We start from the raw sequence: 15,712 nt of genomic DNA, 5'->3' as shown, positions 1-15,712 counted from the left end.
AGCGTAATTGTAGTCCTCCCATTCCTCTGGTCCGCGGCGGCGCGCATTTTCGTCTAAACTCCCATCACCTCTCCTTCTCGCTCTCACTCTCTGCAACTCCAAAATTTGTAAGGTAAATTTTGAAAACCCTTTAAATTTATCAACTTTAATACTCTGACGACTTCGAGAGGGAGTTTCTGGTAATTTAATCTGAGTTCTTAGATAACTGTCTAATATTTTGTAGCAGAATTTTGATTTGGGTCCAAAATTCGCATGATTTTTCATATTTTTATGCAAAGAATGAGAATTTGAGTGTTTTTTCACTTTAAATTTGCTACAGAGTTGAAGGGTACCCTTTAGTTTTGAGCTGTAATTTGTAAGGTTTTCGCTTTCGGAAATGGAGGGTACCCTCTAATTTTGTAATGCAAGAGGGCATTGAAATTGAACAGTATATCATCATGGAGGCAGAGCCTTCCGGAGAATGCGGAGGTAAGGTAGTGGACTCGAATGTGGCATTGGAAGGCGAAAGCTATGGACATTGTGTCGTAGAGGATGTCGAAGCTCCGGTGGTGTTGGATGATGGCAAAGAGGGTGATGTGGAGATTGACTTGTCACGGTTAGTAGGAGGTGGGATTATAGAGCCCACATTGGGTATGGAGTTTACCTCCGAAGACGATGCTAGGAATTTTTACAATGCGTATGCCAAACAAACGGGGTTTAGCATTCGCGTGAACTCATATTACCGCTCGAAGAAGGATAATTCGATTATATCTAGGGAGTTTTGTTGTTCTAAAGAAGGGTTCCGCCGGGAGAAAAATGCAAAGAGAGATTCGGGCGAGGATGTGAAGAGAAGGCGTGCTAGGGCAATCACTAGGGAAGGTTGCAAGGCTCTGATGACTGTTAGGAAGCGCGAAAATGGGAGATGGTATGTGGTGAAGCTAGAGAAGGACCATAATCATGAGCTGGTCACTCCTGCTATGCGGCATTTTCTTAGGTCGCATAAGCAGGATTTTGATCCTGACAAAAGTTGTAGCAACTCTTTCAGTTCTCCGGGATTGTCTTTGGATGCTTCCGCAGATGTTTTGGCTGATTCTGGCAGTTTTGGAAAGATGGCATTTGCTGTGCAGAGTGATGTCAATTATATTGGAAGAGGCCGGTTGAGCACTTTTGGCATCGATGCCCAAAGTTTGCTTGGGTTTTTTAAGGTTATGCAAGCGAGTGATCCAGCATTTTATTATGCAATACAGGTTGACGAAGAAGAGAGGCTGAGTAGCGTCTTTTGGGTTGACACAAGATCAAGAATCGCTTACAACTGTTTCTCCGATGTTGTAGCCTTTGATACTACTTATCAAGTGAACCAGTACAAAATGCCATTTGCGCCATTCACTGGAGTAAATCATCACAAACATTCAGTTCTGTTCGGTTGTGCATTGCTTGCAGATGAGTCTGAATCTACCTTCATTTGGCTCTTCACAACTTGGCTTGAGGCAATGTCGGGACGGCAGCCAGGTCTAATTATAACCGATTATGACCCAACTATAAGTCGAGCAGTGCAACAAGTTTTTCCTCAATCAATTCATCGATTTTGCAAGTGGCATATCATAAGCAAAATGCCGAAGGAAATGGGAAATGTATATAGTGTAACCCCAAGGACTTTTCAAGTTGAATTTGATAGATGCATTAACAAGAGCGAGACACCTGATGAGTTTGAATCAGCTTGGCAGATGCTTCTTGATAAGTACAGTCTTAGAGAGAGTCATCAGCTTCAATCGCTTTATATTGATCGCAAATTGTGGGTTCCGGTATACATAAGAGACACATTCTTTGCCGGGCTGTATGCTGCCCAGCGGAGTGGGAGTGTGAACTCACTTTTTGATGGCTATGTGAATGCTGGAACTACCTTACAAGATTTTGCAGCGCAATATGAGAAGGCTTTAGATGAGAGATATGAGAAAGAAGCAAAGGCGGAGTTCGAAACTTTTCATACTAAACCGGTTCTAAAAACACCACTTCCTGTGGAAAAGCAAGGAGCAGACATCTACACAAGAAGCATGTTCACCATATTTCAGGATGAAGTTTTTGAATCCCTCGTGTTTGCTGTGAAATTAAGTGCAGAGGACGGAGGAACAAGAACTTATGAGATAGCAAGATTCAACGAAGAACATAAAATTTATTTCGTAGCTTTTAACATAGCTGAACAACTAGCTAGTTGCAGTTGCAAGATGTTTGAATTTGAAGGGATCCTCTGCAGACATGTGCTTGCAGTGTTTAAAGCCACAAATGTCTTTACCCTCCCACCGTGTTATATCTTAAAGAGATGGACCCGAAATGCGAAGGAAGAGGCTATGTTGGATGTCCTTCCATGTGTCGAATTACAGGGAAATTCTCAAAAGGGCAGGAACTTGCAATACAATCTTCTGTACCAGGAAGCCATTAAATGTGCAGAGGAAGGGATGGCATCTGACCAAATCTTTAAGGTGGCACTCAACGCATTAAGAGAGGCTAGGGTAAAAATTGTCAGTGCCAAGCAAAACGCCATGAAATCCATGCCTCAAAACTAGAAACTAGGGCTAGGACAAGCTATCAAGGGAGATGACGCCGCAATTGCTAGACAGGTAGGCTGATAGTTCCCGTCGACCACCAGAAAGGAGACTCTTCTGAAGAAAATAACTTCAACAAATACTTGTCAGGCCAGTGATTAAGGATTCAGATAAGAAAAAAATGCAGATGTAAGTTACTTTTGTTGAGATAGTCATTCCTCTGCGTCGAACATCCGCACCTTCTCTTACATGGTTCTCTCTCTTTTGCAGGACAACAAAAACTAAACGTTTGCCAACGCAGCAAGTAGATGGAGGATATGAGACTGACATTCATTCAAGTTCGAGGTTTTTCTTTCTTTGTCTGTTCGTTGAATATAAATTCATGTTAAAAAAATTCCAAGCATTACGTTTAGAGATGCAGCTTAAGATTTGAAGTACTTGGCTTTCTGGTTTCCATTTTCCTCTTGAAATAAGTTTCATTAATCTGCACTGGGTTTCCGTAACATGAACTTTGCGTTAAGGTTTCTTTGTATCTTTGAAGAGATTTCTATAAATTCGAAAACCCTAATTCCTTTTAATTGGTAAACGTTTCAAAGAGAGAACAAACAGGGAGCAGTAAAAAGTCGAAAGAAATCAGGTTAAATTCATCATCCAAAATACAGGGAATCTTTAGGTGGAAGGTGACATCTTACAGAATAGTGTTCGGACTCCCTCTATCAGCAGCCGAGGGAAAGGATCAAACACCCATCCGACATCTATTTCTTGGTGTTCTACTAATCGACCAAAACCTAACGATTAGAATGACATTTGTGGATGATACGATGGCGAAGACCTAATTTCCACCCCGACAGCCACACACAAACTGTAGGACCCAAAACATAAACTCAGGTTACATTCCTTCATTTCACAAGTTTCACAGGCTTGTTTCTCTTCACCATATCAGCTTTCGACTCCATCTTCACTGGCAAAGGAGCTGAGAATAACAAATACTCATTCCGAGCCTGACCATGGCCTTTGGTTTCATATATATCTTCTCTTCTCGGAATCATTCTGGCTCTAGGGTTTCTTTCTCCATCACTACTAGCCTCTGGTGATCCACCATTCTCTGTGAATGCCTCCTCGTCATCCTCCTCAGTCTCCTGAACAAAGGCTTTAACTTCTTCAACCTCACTGCAAAGGTTCCCAATAAGCTCTCCATGATCATCACTAGAATCACTCCCATCCCCACTTGAAACTGGTTCATCGGAGTTGCTAATGACCCGATACACATTCCCATTTTCCGCAAAGCTCACATTTTTCTTGACCTTAGGTTGAAGCCCATGCCTTTTCACCAATACCCCATTTTTAAATCGAAGTCTAAGGTTTTCTTCATCTTCATCACTGACATGCTGAAACCCTTCAAGCTCCACATCTTCCTCATCATTCTCCGAAACTCTTGCAAACCCACGAATCTTCTCGATCCTATCCCTCAAATTCTCAATCTTCTCCCTCTGATCCCTTCCCAAATCGCCACCGCACTTGGCGGGCAAAACCCGTGATTTGTTAACATTTTGACCAATCCTCACATTCTTCACTGCTTTCAGTGAAAGCCCATGCCTTTTCATAACAAACCCATCAATGAACTCCAAAAACCTTACCAAATCTCTGCTAATCAACCTCTTCCCATCCATAACAATCGGATCGCCGCTCTGGAAACAAAGTGCACAACCAAAAACCTCTAAAAAAATAACAAAAAAGGCAGTAACTTTATAAAAAAAATAGTTAAATTGCAATTTACCCATGAAATTATTTACCTGAATCGAGTCAAGCTTGAGAAGTAAATCGATGGATTTCTGAGAAATGGCGTGAAAATCCAAGTGGGTTTCACTGGAAATCGAGGATTTGAGAGAGGTGAAAGCAGACTTGATGAATGCGAGGTCTTTGAGCTGCCTGAGGGTTTGTGATCTGCGAACGAGGAAAGCACGGAAGTGAGTTTGAATCACTCGGGCGGCAGAGTATCTGAGAGACCGCGAGTACGGAGAGTGGGAACGGTGGGAGGAGGAGGAGTAGTGGTGGAGGGAGGCTTCGAGGGCTTCGATGCGGGAGAGGAGGGAGAAGATAAGTTGGTCTTGCTGTTCTTGGTGGTGGAAACGATGTTTTGGGTGGTGGGATTTGTGGGTGTGGTGATTGGGGTGGGAAGAGTAGGGATCTGGTGGGTTAGACTGGAGGAACTGAGAAGCGAGGGCTTGGAGAAGTGGGTCCGTAGCTGCTGGTGGTGGTGGACAGGGGTGGTGGGACTGGGTGCAGCAGCAGGTGTTGTAGGTGCTGGTGCAGCAAATGGCGGTGGTGGGGGGTTGGGGTTGGTGGTGGTGAGGGTGAGGGTGAGGGTGGTGGAGGTGGTGGTGGGCCATTTGTGGAAGCCAAGAAGGTGAAGTTTAGGAAGGAAACGATGGGTTTATGGTAGAGGAAATGGGGGTTTGGGTCTTTGAGTAGAATTTGATTCCATTGCCATTGATGCTGTCCAAGTAGCAATAAACTATAAAATTTGATAATTTAAGGATTTGGATGATCCGATAATTAAAGCACGTAACTTTATTACGCTTTAGATCAGAAAGTGATGTGACTATCACGTGGCATGGCCCCCAGGCTGATGGTTTTTCTTTTGTTGGTCTTTGTATGGTCACCGGTTTTGGAGTCCATTTGGTTAAGTGGCCCTACATGTCCTTATATTTGAACCCTTTTGGTATGGTTGGGACCCAAGTAAGTGCATTGGGTCAATCAAAGGTCCAAAATTCCAAATTGAAATTGGTTTGAGAAATTCTTTTGGTTAGTTCTGAAGTTCGAATATAAAACTTTTCAATTAAAAGTGAAGAGAAATACTATTGAATAACACTAAGTAGCTGATTTAAGAAAATTTAAGTTTATGACATGTATGCTTACATAAAATGACCTTAGTATCATATTGATTTTTGACCTATCATGTGTTTTTTTTTTTTGGTCAAAGACCTATCATGTGTTTACTAACATAAAAAAACTTAAGCATACGAAATTCTTTTCACAAATTTTTAATTTAATACATAAATGATATGTTTACTTATTAGCATTGAGTATGAGAAAAGACTCAAAGAGAAAATCATTACAACCTTGGAGTTTACACATTTTTACAAATTTTATTAGGATTCGAGAAAAAAGATGTGAGTCTTGCCTTAAAATCAATACTCGTATACTCTCAAAGTTGGAAATGTGGGATCAACTAAAAGGACTAGTTGATTTGATTCTTATTTTTCACTTTCTCTATATCCAAGTTCATCGATCTCATACTCTCATTTTTGATAAGGTGATGTTAGAAAGATCATTTTCTAACTTTACTTTGTAAACCGTATATTACGCACGATTGTTGTTTGATTCTTTCTTTAAATCATTAAAGAAAGATCTTCAATCATTAAATGATATGATTTATAAAATATAATTCAAAAACAGAATAAACAAGGAATTGATGAAATCAGCAGTTTTGGTTGCTAGCTTCACCAAAATCTGAACCAATGGTGGTCGTCGCTTGTGACTCATCAAATGACATGTTTACAAGTGGACGGTGCAAATAAAACGAACCGTAGATATAAACCCGTGCAATTAAGAAATCTTTTATTATGACCGAAATACGAATGGTATACCAATGTTTTTATGTAAGTGGTGAAAATTTTTATTATTAAGTTATTAACTTTTTAACAAATATATTTCACCATTTGTGTAATAACACGTGGTGTACCACCCTATGTGCTGATTATATTAAAAAAATCTCTCTGTGCAATCATAGACAGAATATAATATTAAAACTGTCAATTTATTTAAAGTAGTAATTTAGGCTGAAAAATAGCTCCAATCGATGCCGGTTTGATCCGAAATTTGTTGCCATATTTCTTCATATTTATTATTTTATTTATGAAAAATTAATACAGATTGAAGAGAGATCCAGATCCAGTGCAATTGCAGAAACCATGCAAATGTTGCACTCAACTGGCTCTAAATTAGTCAAAAGAGTTTACTCATCATAATCAACAAATAAAGGCATGCCATGTGGATCATGTGGTAACCATATCAAAATTTGTGTTTAAACCTTAAGATTTGACTATAATAATTAGTGGAATTGTATTTTTCTTTTTAAAAAACGATATTCTCTCTATTAAAGAGGAGGAGGTGAATTTAGCTTCATAATATGCTAATAATAATGTGGTACAAATTCATCTTTTGCGAGAATCGAGCCTAAGATCTCTCACTTATAAGTTAGAGGAATACTATATTCCTCTAAATAATATAGTGGTAGTTAGGGTAATTGTATTAAATAATATATTCACATGAAGAGGAATACTAAAATGACTTTATAGATTATTTGTTACCCCACAGTTTAACGTGAATTCCAGTGCTAAAAATGGGGTGGCTTAGAGTCCATGTAGAGTCTCACTTTTATCATTTTTCTTCACATGAATATATTTGACCCTCAAAAAGTTATTACATTAAATACTTATAAGTATTGTAGCTAATCTCTAAACTTTAAAGTCGATTATTGCTAAAATATCAATTTTTTATTCCTTTTCACAATCAACATTCTAATTTAATTTTAGTTGATTTTTAATAAGAAGATTCAAATTTGTATAAAGAAAATAAACTTAACTAAATGACAATACAACAAAATGATACAACTTTTTCATATGGTCCTACAATATTCAATCCAGATACCCTTATAATAAAATCACACGCATAATACTTCATTTTTGGAACGAAAGAGTGGACATAGTAACTTAGCTAAGAAGAATGATTTATGTGAAATGCGTTCATCGTCACAGATGTATTAATCCACTAATATACCGTCATGTGTAAGTTTTTCTCACATATTAACGGGTACTTACTACTTCGGTGGAACATTTCATATAAGATGAAACCACAGGTACGGATGCACCACATCTCAACTGTCATATGAATCGGAAGTGCAAAGTGCATTTAGTAAAAGAAACAGAGTTGGGCCCGTGATCAATGGAAACTGAGAGAGAGAGAGAGAGAGAGAGAGAGAGAGAGAGAGAGAGGAGAGAGAGAGAGAGAGAGTGAAGTCTCGTGAAAGGAGATAAGAAGGTAGATCCTCATAATCGCAGTAGTGTCCGCATCACATTCACAAACAAACGAACGAGTCTCGGTGGCTCAGTGACTTGGAAACTCAAACACCGAGAGTGTCGTCTTCTTCTTCCGAGAGAACATTTTACAGCAATGGCAGCTTCCCAATTCTCTGCAACTCGCAGCGGACCAGAGGCAGTGCGGCATTGCAAGTCGCAATCCAAATTGATCGATTTCTGTTCCAGGAAGAACAAATCCAAGCTTTTGTTCACAAGGACCTCGAATCGGAGGCGGTCGTTTTCCTTCTCCGTGAAGAACGTTCTGGACAAGCCTCACGAGCTCAAGGATCCGATCATCGAACAAGGTCCTCCTCCTCATCTTCCTCTCTCTTCTTTGATGCTTTGATTGTTCGTCACTCGATTAGATTACATAAAAAATGTATTACAGATCCATGCTTTGTTCATCCGGTGATGATAATTTACTATCCGTGTTTCCAATCAAACTTAAATTTTGTGGAGTTTTTGAACATGGGGTTTGTTAATTAGATGGCTGAGAGCTTGAAAATAACCAGATGGATTTTAGCTATCTTGAATCGATAGATGGCGCGTGTTAGCTGATGGGTTTCGGATCCTTTTTTTATGCTGACATAGTAGATATGTGATTGGTTTGCTGGGAGGGTTTAGGATCATCCCCATCAAATTCTCAATTTTGATATATATATTGGAGAGATTGTGCCCTTCTTCCTATTCGAGATGTTGTGATTTACTCAATTTAGCACTCTCTATTTTTTACTTAGATGCTGCAAGCGCATTCAGCTCATTCACACCAGATGCTGCATCCATCGCTTCAAGCATCAAATACCACGCAGAGTTCACCCCGTTGTTTTCTCCGGAGCAATTTGAGCTTCCAAAGGCCTTCTATGCAACTGCACAAAGTGTTCGTGATGCGCTCATTGTTAACTGGAATGCAACAAATAATTATTATGAAAAATTGAATGCAAAGCAGGCATATTATTTGTCAATGGAATTTTTGCAGGTTTGTCATCAATTCCCTGTATTTGTTTCCCACAAGTGCGGATGTGCATTTCTGTCACCTATAGCCTGCAATATGCCTCGTTTCATAAAGTTCTGTTTTTGTAGGGTAGAGCGCTGTTAAATGCCGTTGGTAATTTAGAGCTAGATGGTGCATATGCTGAGGCTTTAAGCAAACTTGGACACAAATTAGAAAATGTTGCTAACCAGGTGAGTTTCCGACTAGTCTTTACTTTTTCGTTAAAATTTGGTTGCGGACATTCATATCAATTTTGCGTTAGTTATGGCTCTCTTTCTTCTCTCCATGCTTTGCGTTCGTGTGTTGGTGCAACCAACTTATATAGATGATTTGATTATAGGAGCCAGATGCTGCACTTGGAAACGGGGGTCTTGGTCGGCTTGCCTCTTGCTTCTTGGACTCTTTGGCAACTTTAAATTATCCGGCTTGGGGTTATGGACTCAGGTACAAGTATGGCTTATTTAAACAGCGAATTACAAAAGATGGTCAAGAAGAAGTTGCTGAGGATTGGCTTGAGGTATGCATGCTTTCTGTTTTTATATTTCGCTTCAACGACTCACTTTCTTTAAAGGTTTTTGGTGAAATCGTTATGTCTTATTAGTTGCTGAATCTTGCAGATGGGCAATCCATGGGAGATTGTGAGAAATGATGTCTCCTATCCAATAAAATTCTATGGAAAGGTTGTTACTGGATCGGATGGAAAACGACATTGGATTGGGGGAGAAGACATAGATGCTGTTGCCTATGATGTTCCAATACCAGGATACAAAACTAAAACCACGATCAACTTGCGGCTTTGGTCGACGAAAGCTTCATCACAGGATCTTGATTTATATGCTTTTAATTCTGGAGAGCACACGAAGGCATCTGAAGCTTTAGCAAATGCTGAAAAGGTTGTATATTGTGCTCCTTTCCTTTCGGTTTTCTTTATTTTCCAATTTCCCTTTTAACTGCTCCAGAGAAAACAGGCTTGTGTCCGCTCATGATTTCATAAATCTTTCTTGTAATGAATGTGGTTTTCATCAGCCCTCAGTCGCTTTGATCCGAAAATATAGATTTCCAGTTTTATATCTGTTTTTCCAATGATTAACAGATTTGCTACATACTTTATCCTGGAGATGAATCAATGGAGGGCAAGGCACTTCGTTTGAAGCAGCAATATACTTTATGTTCTGCTTCTCTTCAAGATATCGTTGCACGTTTTGAGAGAAGATCTGGAGCAAATGTCAAATGGCAAGAGTTCCCCAAGAAGGTCGCAGTGCAGATGAACGATACTCATCCAACCCTCTGCATCCCTGAACTGATGAGAATTTTGATTGATTTGAAGGGCTTGGACTGGAAGGAGGCGTGGAATATTACTCAAAGGTAACACCTTTTGTTATTATGTAGGAAGACTTGTTAGTGGTACATGCTTAACTGTAGCAATTTCTTTTGCCTTACATCCTGTCACGTGTGTTCTAGAACGGTTGCATATACAAACCATACTGTTCTACCTGAGGCCTTGGAGAAATGGAGTTTGGAACTTATGGAGAAACTGCTTCCTCGACACGTTCAGATCATAGAGATGATTGATGAGGAGGTAAAGCAGGACTGTGTACTAAATTTAAACAGTTCTTACCTTTGGAGATTTTAAATTTACGGATTTCTTGTGTTTGCAAATTCTGCAGCTCATTCAGACCATAATTTCGGAGCATGGCACAGCGGACTATGATTTACTAGATAAGAAACTTAAGGAGATGAGAATATTAGAAAATGTTGACTTGCCTGCCAAATTTGAGGATTTGATTGTTAAACCCAAAAAGAGTTCCATTACTGTTCCCAGTGAAGAAATTGAAGATTCAAAAGAGGAAGATGAGTCTGCTGATGAAGAAAACGTACCTGTGAAGAAACACGAAGAGGAAAAACAAAAAAAGGTTGTGGTGGAACCACCGAAGTTAGTACGTATGGCGAATCTGTGTGTTGTGGGTGGTCATGCAGTAAATGGTGTTGCTGAAATACACAGTGAGATAGTGAAAGATGAAGTATTTAATTCATTTTATAAGGTAAGCCTTGACGGTTTTTGTAAAGACAAGGCTCTTTCAAGGTTCAAAAATTGCTCTTCTATCGATCTCTAACCTGCAAATTTGGCAGTTGTGGCCTAATAAATTTCAAAACAAAACAAATGGTGTGACACCGAGAAGATGGATCCGCTTCTGTAATCCAGATTTAAGTAACATTATAACGAAGTGGATTGGCACGGAAGACTGGGTCTTAAATACTGAAAAACTGGCTGAATTACGAAAGGTAAAAAGCATAAGAATAAACAATTTGGAGTTTATGTTGACTTTTGTATAAATTTTGCAGTTTCGGTGTTATGGCCAATACTTATCTCAGTTATTTGATTTTGTTATAGTTTGCAGATAATCAGGACCTCCAATCCCAATGGAGGGAAGCAAAAAGGAAAAACAAGTTGAAAGTTGTGTCGTTGATCAAAGAAAGAACGGGATATTCTGTCAACCCTGATGCAATGTTCGATATACAGGTATTTTCTATGCATTAAAATCTCCTCCAAATGTGTATTAAATAGATGGAGGCCGCACAGCCAACTTCATGCATGGTTGGTTTATTCACTGCACAAATTTCCTTGTGTTTCTCATCATGCCTCAATCAAAGTTCTCTTTTCTTATTCGCATGTTTCTGTTCAGGTGAAGCGTATTCATGAATACAAGCGACAACTGATGAACATTATGGGAATTGTTTACCGCTACAAGAAAATGAAAGAAATGAGTGCTTCGGAAAGGAAATCAAAGTTTGTTCCACGAGTTTGTATGTTTGGAGGAAAAGCATTTGCTACGTATGTGCAAGCCAAGAGAATCGTGAAATTTATCACAGATGTAGGGGCAACAGTGAATTGTGATCCCAGTATTGGTGATCTACTGAAGGTATGGATATCTTTGGTGTTAATAGTGTCCTGGCATTAACAACTTGATAAAAACAAGTGATTTGCAATGCTTTATTGACTTACAGGAAATATAAGTTGGCTTTGTAAAAGAACAAACACACACAATATCTTTACATGCGTGTATTTTCGATTTGCTGTGAGTTCATCTGAATTACCAACCCACTAATTTTTATTATCGATTGTCATATTAGGTTGTCTTCGTCCCTGATTACAATGTCAGTGTTGCTGAACAGTTAATTCCTGCAAGTGAGCTCTCACAGCACATCAGGTAATGCGGTCTTATTCGTTATATGATTCTTACTTTTGCTGGCCACATGATTTTTCTGTCTGCGAGGGGTAAGTGGAGAAGCATCAGTATTGGTTTTAAAAAATTTCCACTGCTTAAGTTTTAAGCAATAATTGATAGTTTAGTAAGAAAAAAGGGGTTTGGCAGGGTTTGCGAGAATAGCCAATAGTCAAATTCAAGCAGATTAGCTGGGGAAGTTATAGTTTTTGCCGTAGCCAACTTGAAGTACATCGATTACACTTGTAACTTGTAGACCAGAGAGTTCAGAGCGTTGTGTATTAAATTAAAAATCTAGGTGAGCCTTCCTTGTGCTGGATAATATATCATGGGATCTTACTCGTACAAGGCTTGGAGCTTGAGTGGGAATGACTTCAATGGAACTGATTGAAGCTAAACATACGCGCAAACCAACTGTTATGTTATTTCGACCTTTTTTCAATTGTTATTTATTTTGTAGTACCGCGGGGATGGAGGCCAGTGGAACCAGCAACATGAAGTTTGCAATGAACGGCTGCATCCTAATCGGGACTCTGGATGGTGCCAATGTTGAAATAAGAGAAGAGGTTGGAGAAGACAACTTTTTCCTATTTGGTGCTGAAGCTCATGAGATTGCTGGGCTGAGAAAAGAACGAGCCGAGGGGAAGGTTTGTCTCAGTAACCAAATTGTTACTTTCATTCCCATGTTATTGTTTAAGAACTGCCTTTGTGATGCAATTTTGATGTCTCTCTTTATGCAGTTTGTTCCAGACCCACGTTTTGAAGAAGTCAAGGAATTCGTCAAAAGCGGTGTTTTTGGGTCAGACAATTATGACGAACTGATTGGATCCCTGGAAGGAAATGAAGGATTTGGCCGTGCAGATTATTTCCTCGTCGGCAAGGACTTCCCCAGTTACATAGAATGCCAAGAGAAGGTTGATGAGGCATATCGAGACCAAAAGGTGAGATAATTTGCGGCATACATTCCTCCTCGGTACTGATACATCGCCGGCATACATTTACTCTGCTGAATCTCAACATGTTTTATAGCCCTGAGCACTAATGTTTTTACCTGATGTTTTCGGGTGACAGAGATGGACGAGAATGTCGATCCTGAACACAGCAGGCTCGTACAAGTTTAGCAGTGACAGAACCATTCACGAATATGCTAATGACATATGGAACATCAACCCCGTCGAGTTGCCATAGAAGTTTCTGCTCGTAACCAAACACGGTCTTACCACGTTGTTGTGATGATCCTTGGCTTTTATTGTTCCCTCTCTCTCTCTCCTTCTCATGCAAAGGTAAACTGCTCGGAATAAAAGGGCAGCGTTTGGTTGCTACACTATTACCTTAAATGCTCGGGAAAAAAACGGTTTTTTTAAATAAGCACCACCATCTCGTTTGGTTCAGTAAGAATTAGTTCTTTTTTTTTTGTAGCACGAAGACAAGTTGTAAGAGGGAAAATGTACTGGAGCAAAACAAATGAGTTAGCTCTCGTTTGGCACACCGTGTAGCACCCTGGATGGTACTAAATAATATGAACCTAGTGTTTGTTGGCATCATGTATAAATTGATCGCCGAATAAAGTTAGCTGCTTGATGGCTTTTAGTACTCTCTACATCCGTTAGTTAGTACGCTAAAAAAGCTCGGTATAATATAGTAATAAATTTAGAAATGTAACTTGATTTATAATGCAATCAAGCACTTAAGCCTAGTGTTTGTTGTCCTCATGTGTAAATTAATCGCCGGATAAAGTTAGCCGCTTGATGGCTTTTAGTACTCTCTACACCGGCTAGTTAGTACGCTTAAGGGTGCGTTTGTTGCACCGGACTAAATCGGACTGGACTAACTTTAGGAATTAAGCTGGACTGGCTTAGACTAGACTAAGCTGGACTAACTTAGTGAAGCGTTTGGGGGCGTTTGTTTGCCCTCACTAAGTTGGACTGGACTGGACTGGACTAGCTATTAGTCCAATACTGTGTTTGTTCCATGCTGGGACTAACATTAATGAGACTAAAGGGGACTAGCATGGACAAAACCCTTCACTAAGAGGTCTTAGCGAGACCCCCCAATAACCATGGGACTAGCTAAGACTATCTTCTCTTTCTCGTCCTTGTCATGCTCAACGACCACTCTCGACAGACTCCTCGTCATCTCCGGTCACCTAGATCAATCATTAACTTTCCGACTCTCTTTCAGATCCATTTCACAACCAACTTTCATACAAAATATACCAAATTGAAGCTGCGAGTGACAAGATTACGATTTTACTTGAATCGAGGCCAAAATGTGGTCGAATGTGGCTAGAAAATGGCCTCGAAGTCTCGGCCTGTTTGGGCTTCTTCAAATCCATGACAGATTCGAGCATTCAAAGCTAAGATCTCGGTCCAGGGATGGTGATGAATTTTTTGGTGGTGCTAACTTCATCCAATTTAACGAGGAAATGGTAGGAAAAAATGAAGAAAAAGATAAGATCATAATAAAATATTAAATAATATAATATTATAATTTGTTATTATCCAGCTTCTTAGTCCAATACTGCACCAAACGCTTCACTAAGTTAGTCCAGTTTAGTCTAGTCTAAGCCAGTCCAGCTTAGTCCTTGAAGCTAATCCAGTCCGAGATAGTCCAGCGCAACAAACGCCCAAATAATAAAAATAATAATATTTAATTCTATCTTTTACATTTTTTTCTTTTACCTTTCTAGAGCATCCTTTCTCTCTAGAATGCTCTCCATTTTTTCCTCCTTCCCGTCCAACTGCCTCTGTGTCTCTCTTTTTACGTTCTCCCTCACCACCATTCTTTTTCACCACTTTCTCCCTCATCTTCAAATTCCATTTTTTTTTTCATTAATTCTCAACAAAAGCTTCTGATTTGTCATATGGGTTTTTTTTTTCCCTAAACTTTTCACAAGCTTTTGAATTTCATTTGGGTTTTGGCAGATTGGTATTTTTTGTCTTCTGGGTTTTGGCTGGCATCGTGGAGTTTGCCGACGATGTCCCGGCGGATGAAGGTGATGGTCGAGAACGATATTGGGAGTTGACGAAGTCGAGGATCTGAACAGAGGAGAAGCACTGCCTTTTGACAGCTAGCTCGACGATAAACTAGAGATGTGCACGGGAAAAGTAGATATGAGGTCTCATAATTCTGGGTTCTGGGCAAGGAGAGAGGGAGAGAGTAGGAGAGAGTGAAACAAAGAGCGGAGAAAGGAGAACGAGCAGGAAGTCACCCTCGCGATTTTCTCTGGGCTTACGAGTCCGCCCAATTTCGGGGATCCTGGTTAAGACCTCGTAAGGAGGTGTTTAATCCGAGCGAATCCCACCTAATCTCATTAAACCAAATCCTGCAGCAGACCAAACAAGGGACTATAGTCCAGTCCAGTCCAGTCCTCCTTAATCCTATCAAACAAACGGGCCCTTAAAGGGCTCGGTATAATATAGTAAAGAATTTTAAAATGTAACTTAATTTATAATGCAAGACCTAGAGTATTCCGATTTGAAATTAAGCCCACCCCTACGATTAGGCTGGGCCGGTCCATGACCTACAAAATAGGATTGATCCCCGCTAAATGTGAATTAAATACTACAAACGATTCTAATTGTAACATCCTACATCGTCCAGGAGAGTGGATCTTGTAAGCCTTATATGTATATTCCCATATCTATCTAGCACGAGGTTTTTTGGGAGCTCACTGGCTTCAGGTTCCATCGGAACTCCGAAGTTAAGCGAGTTTGGGCTGGAGCAATCCCAAGATGGGTGACCCACATTGCCTAGCGGAGTGGATCTTGTAAGCCTTATATGTATATTCCCATCTCTACCTAGCACGAGGCCTTTTGGAAACTCACTGGCTTCGGG

At 39.9% G+C, this 15,712-nt stretch overlaps 3 protein-coding genes across 3 annotated transcripts; 2 read left to right on the top strand and 1 right to left on the bottom strand.

The window, feature by feature from the left end:
* Positions 1-2,953, top strand: LOC137708750 (protein FAR1-RELATED SEQUENCE 5-like). The gene is made up of 3 exons (XM_068447902.1): positions 1-112; positions 320-2,708; positions 2,790-2,953. Exon 2 carries the CDS (start codon positions 402-404, stop codon positions 2,538-2,540), a length of 2,139 nt encoding a protein of 712 aa, XP_068304003.1. The 5' UTR covers positions 1-112; positions 320-401; the 3' UTR covers positions 2,541-2,708; positions 2,790-2,953.
* Positions 2,954-3,135: 182 nt separating this feature from the next.
* On the bottom strand, positions 3,136-5,036 carry LOC137708751 (BAG family molecular chaperone regulator 8, chloroplastic-like). The gene is made up of 2 exons (XM_068447903.1): positions 4,313-5,036; positions 3,136-4,207 (listed from the first exon to the last, which is right to left on the bottom strand). Exons 1-2 carry the CDS (start codon positions 4,907-4,909, stop codon positions 3,419-3,421), a joined length of 1,386 nt encoding a protein of 461 aa, XP_068304004.1. The 5' UTR covers positions 4,910-5,036; the 3' UTR covers positions 3,136-3,418.
* A 2,535-nt stretch (positions 5,037-7,571) lies between these two features.
* Positions 7,572-13,465, top strand: LOC137707493 (alpha-1,4 glucan phosphorylase L isozyme, chloroplastic/amyloplastic-like). Its single transcript, XM_068446369.1, has 15 exons — positions 7,572-7,965; positions 8,398-8,636; positions 8,741-8,842; positions 8,992-9,168; positions 9,269-9,544; positions 9,745-10,016; positions 10,113-10,230; positions 10,319-10,693; positions 10,782-10,934; positions 11,044-11,172; positions 11,336-11,572; positions 11,784-11,860; positions 12,336-12,522; positions 12,616-12,816; positions 12,947-13,465. The coding sequence occupies exons 1-15, from the start codon at positions 7,755-7,757 to the stop codon at positions 13,061-13,063; spliced, it is 2,871 nt and encodes a 956-aa protein (XP_068302470.1). The 5' UTR covers positions 7,572-7,754; the 3' UTR covers positions 13,064-13,465.
* The last annotated feature ends 2,247 nt before the right edge of the window (positions 13,466-15,712 follow it).

Source organism: Pyrus communis, chromosome 11 (assembly GCF_963583255.1).
Source record: "Pyrus communis chromosome 11, drPyrComm1.1, whole genome shotgun sequence".
Taxonomy (NCBI): domain Eukaryota; kingdom Viridiplantae; phylum Streptophyta; class Magnoliopsida; order Rosales; family Rosaceae; genus Pyrus; species Pyrus communis.
This window is presented reverse-complemented; position numbering and strand designations above follow the sequence as displayed.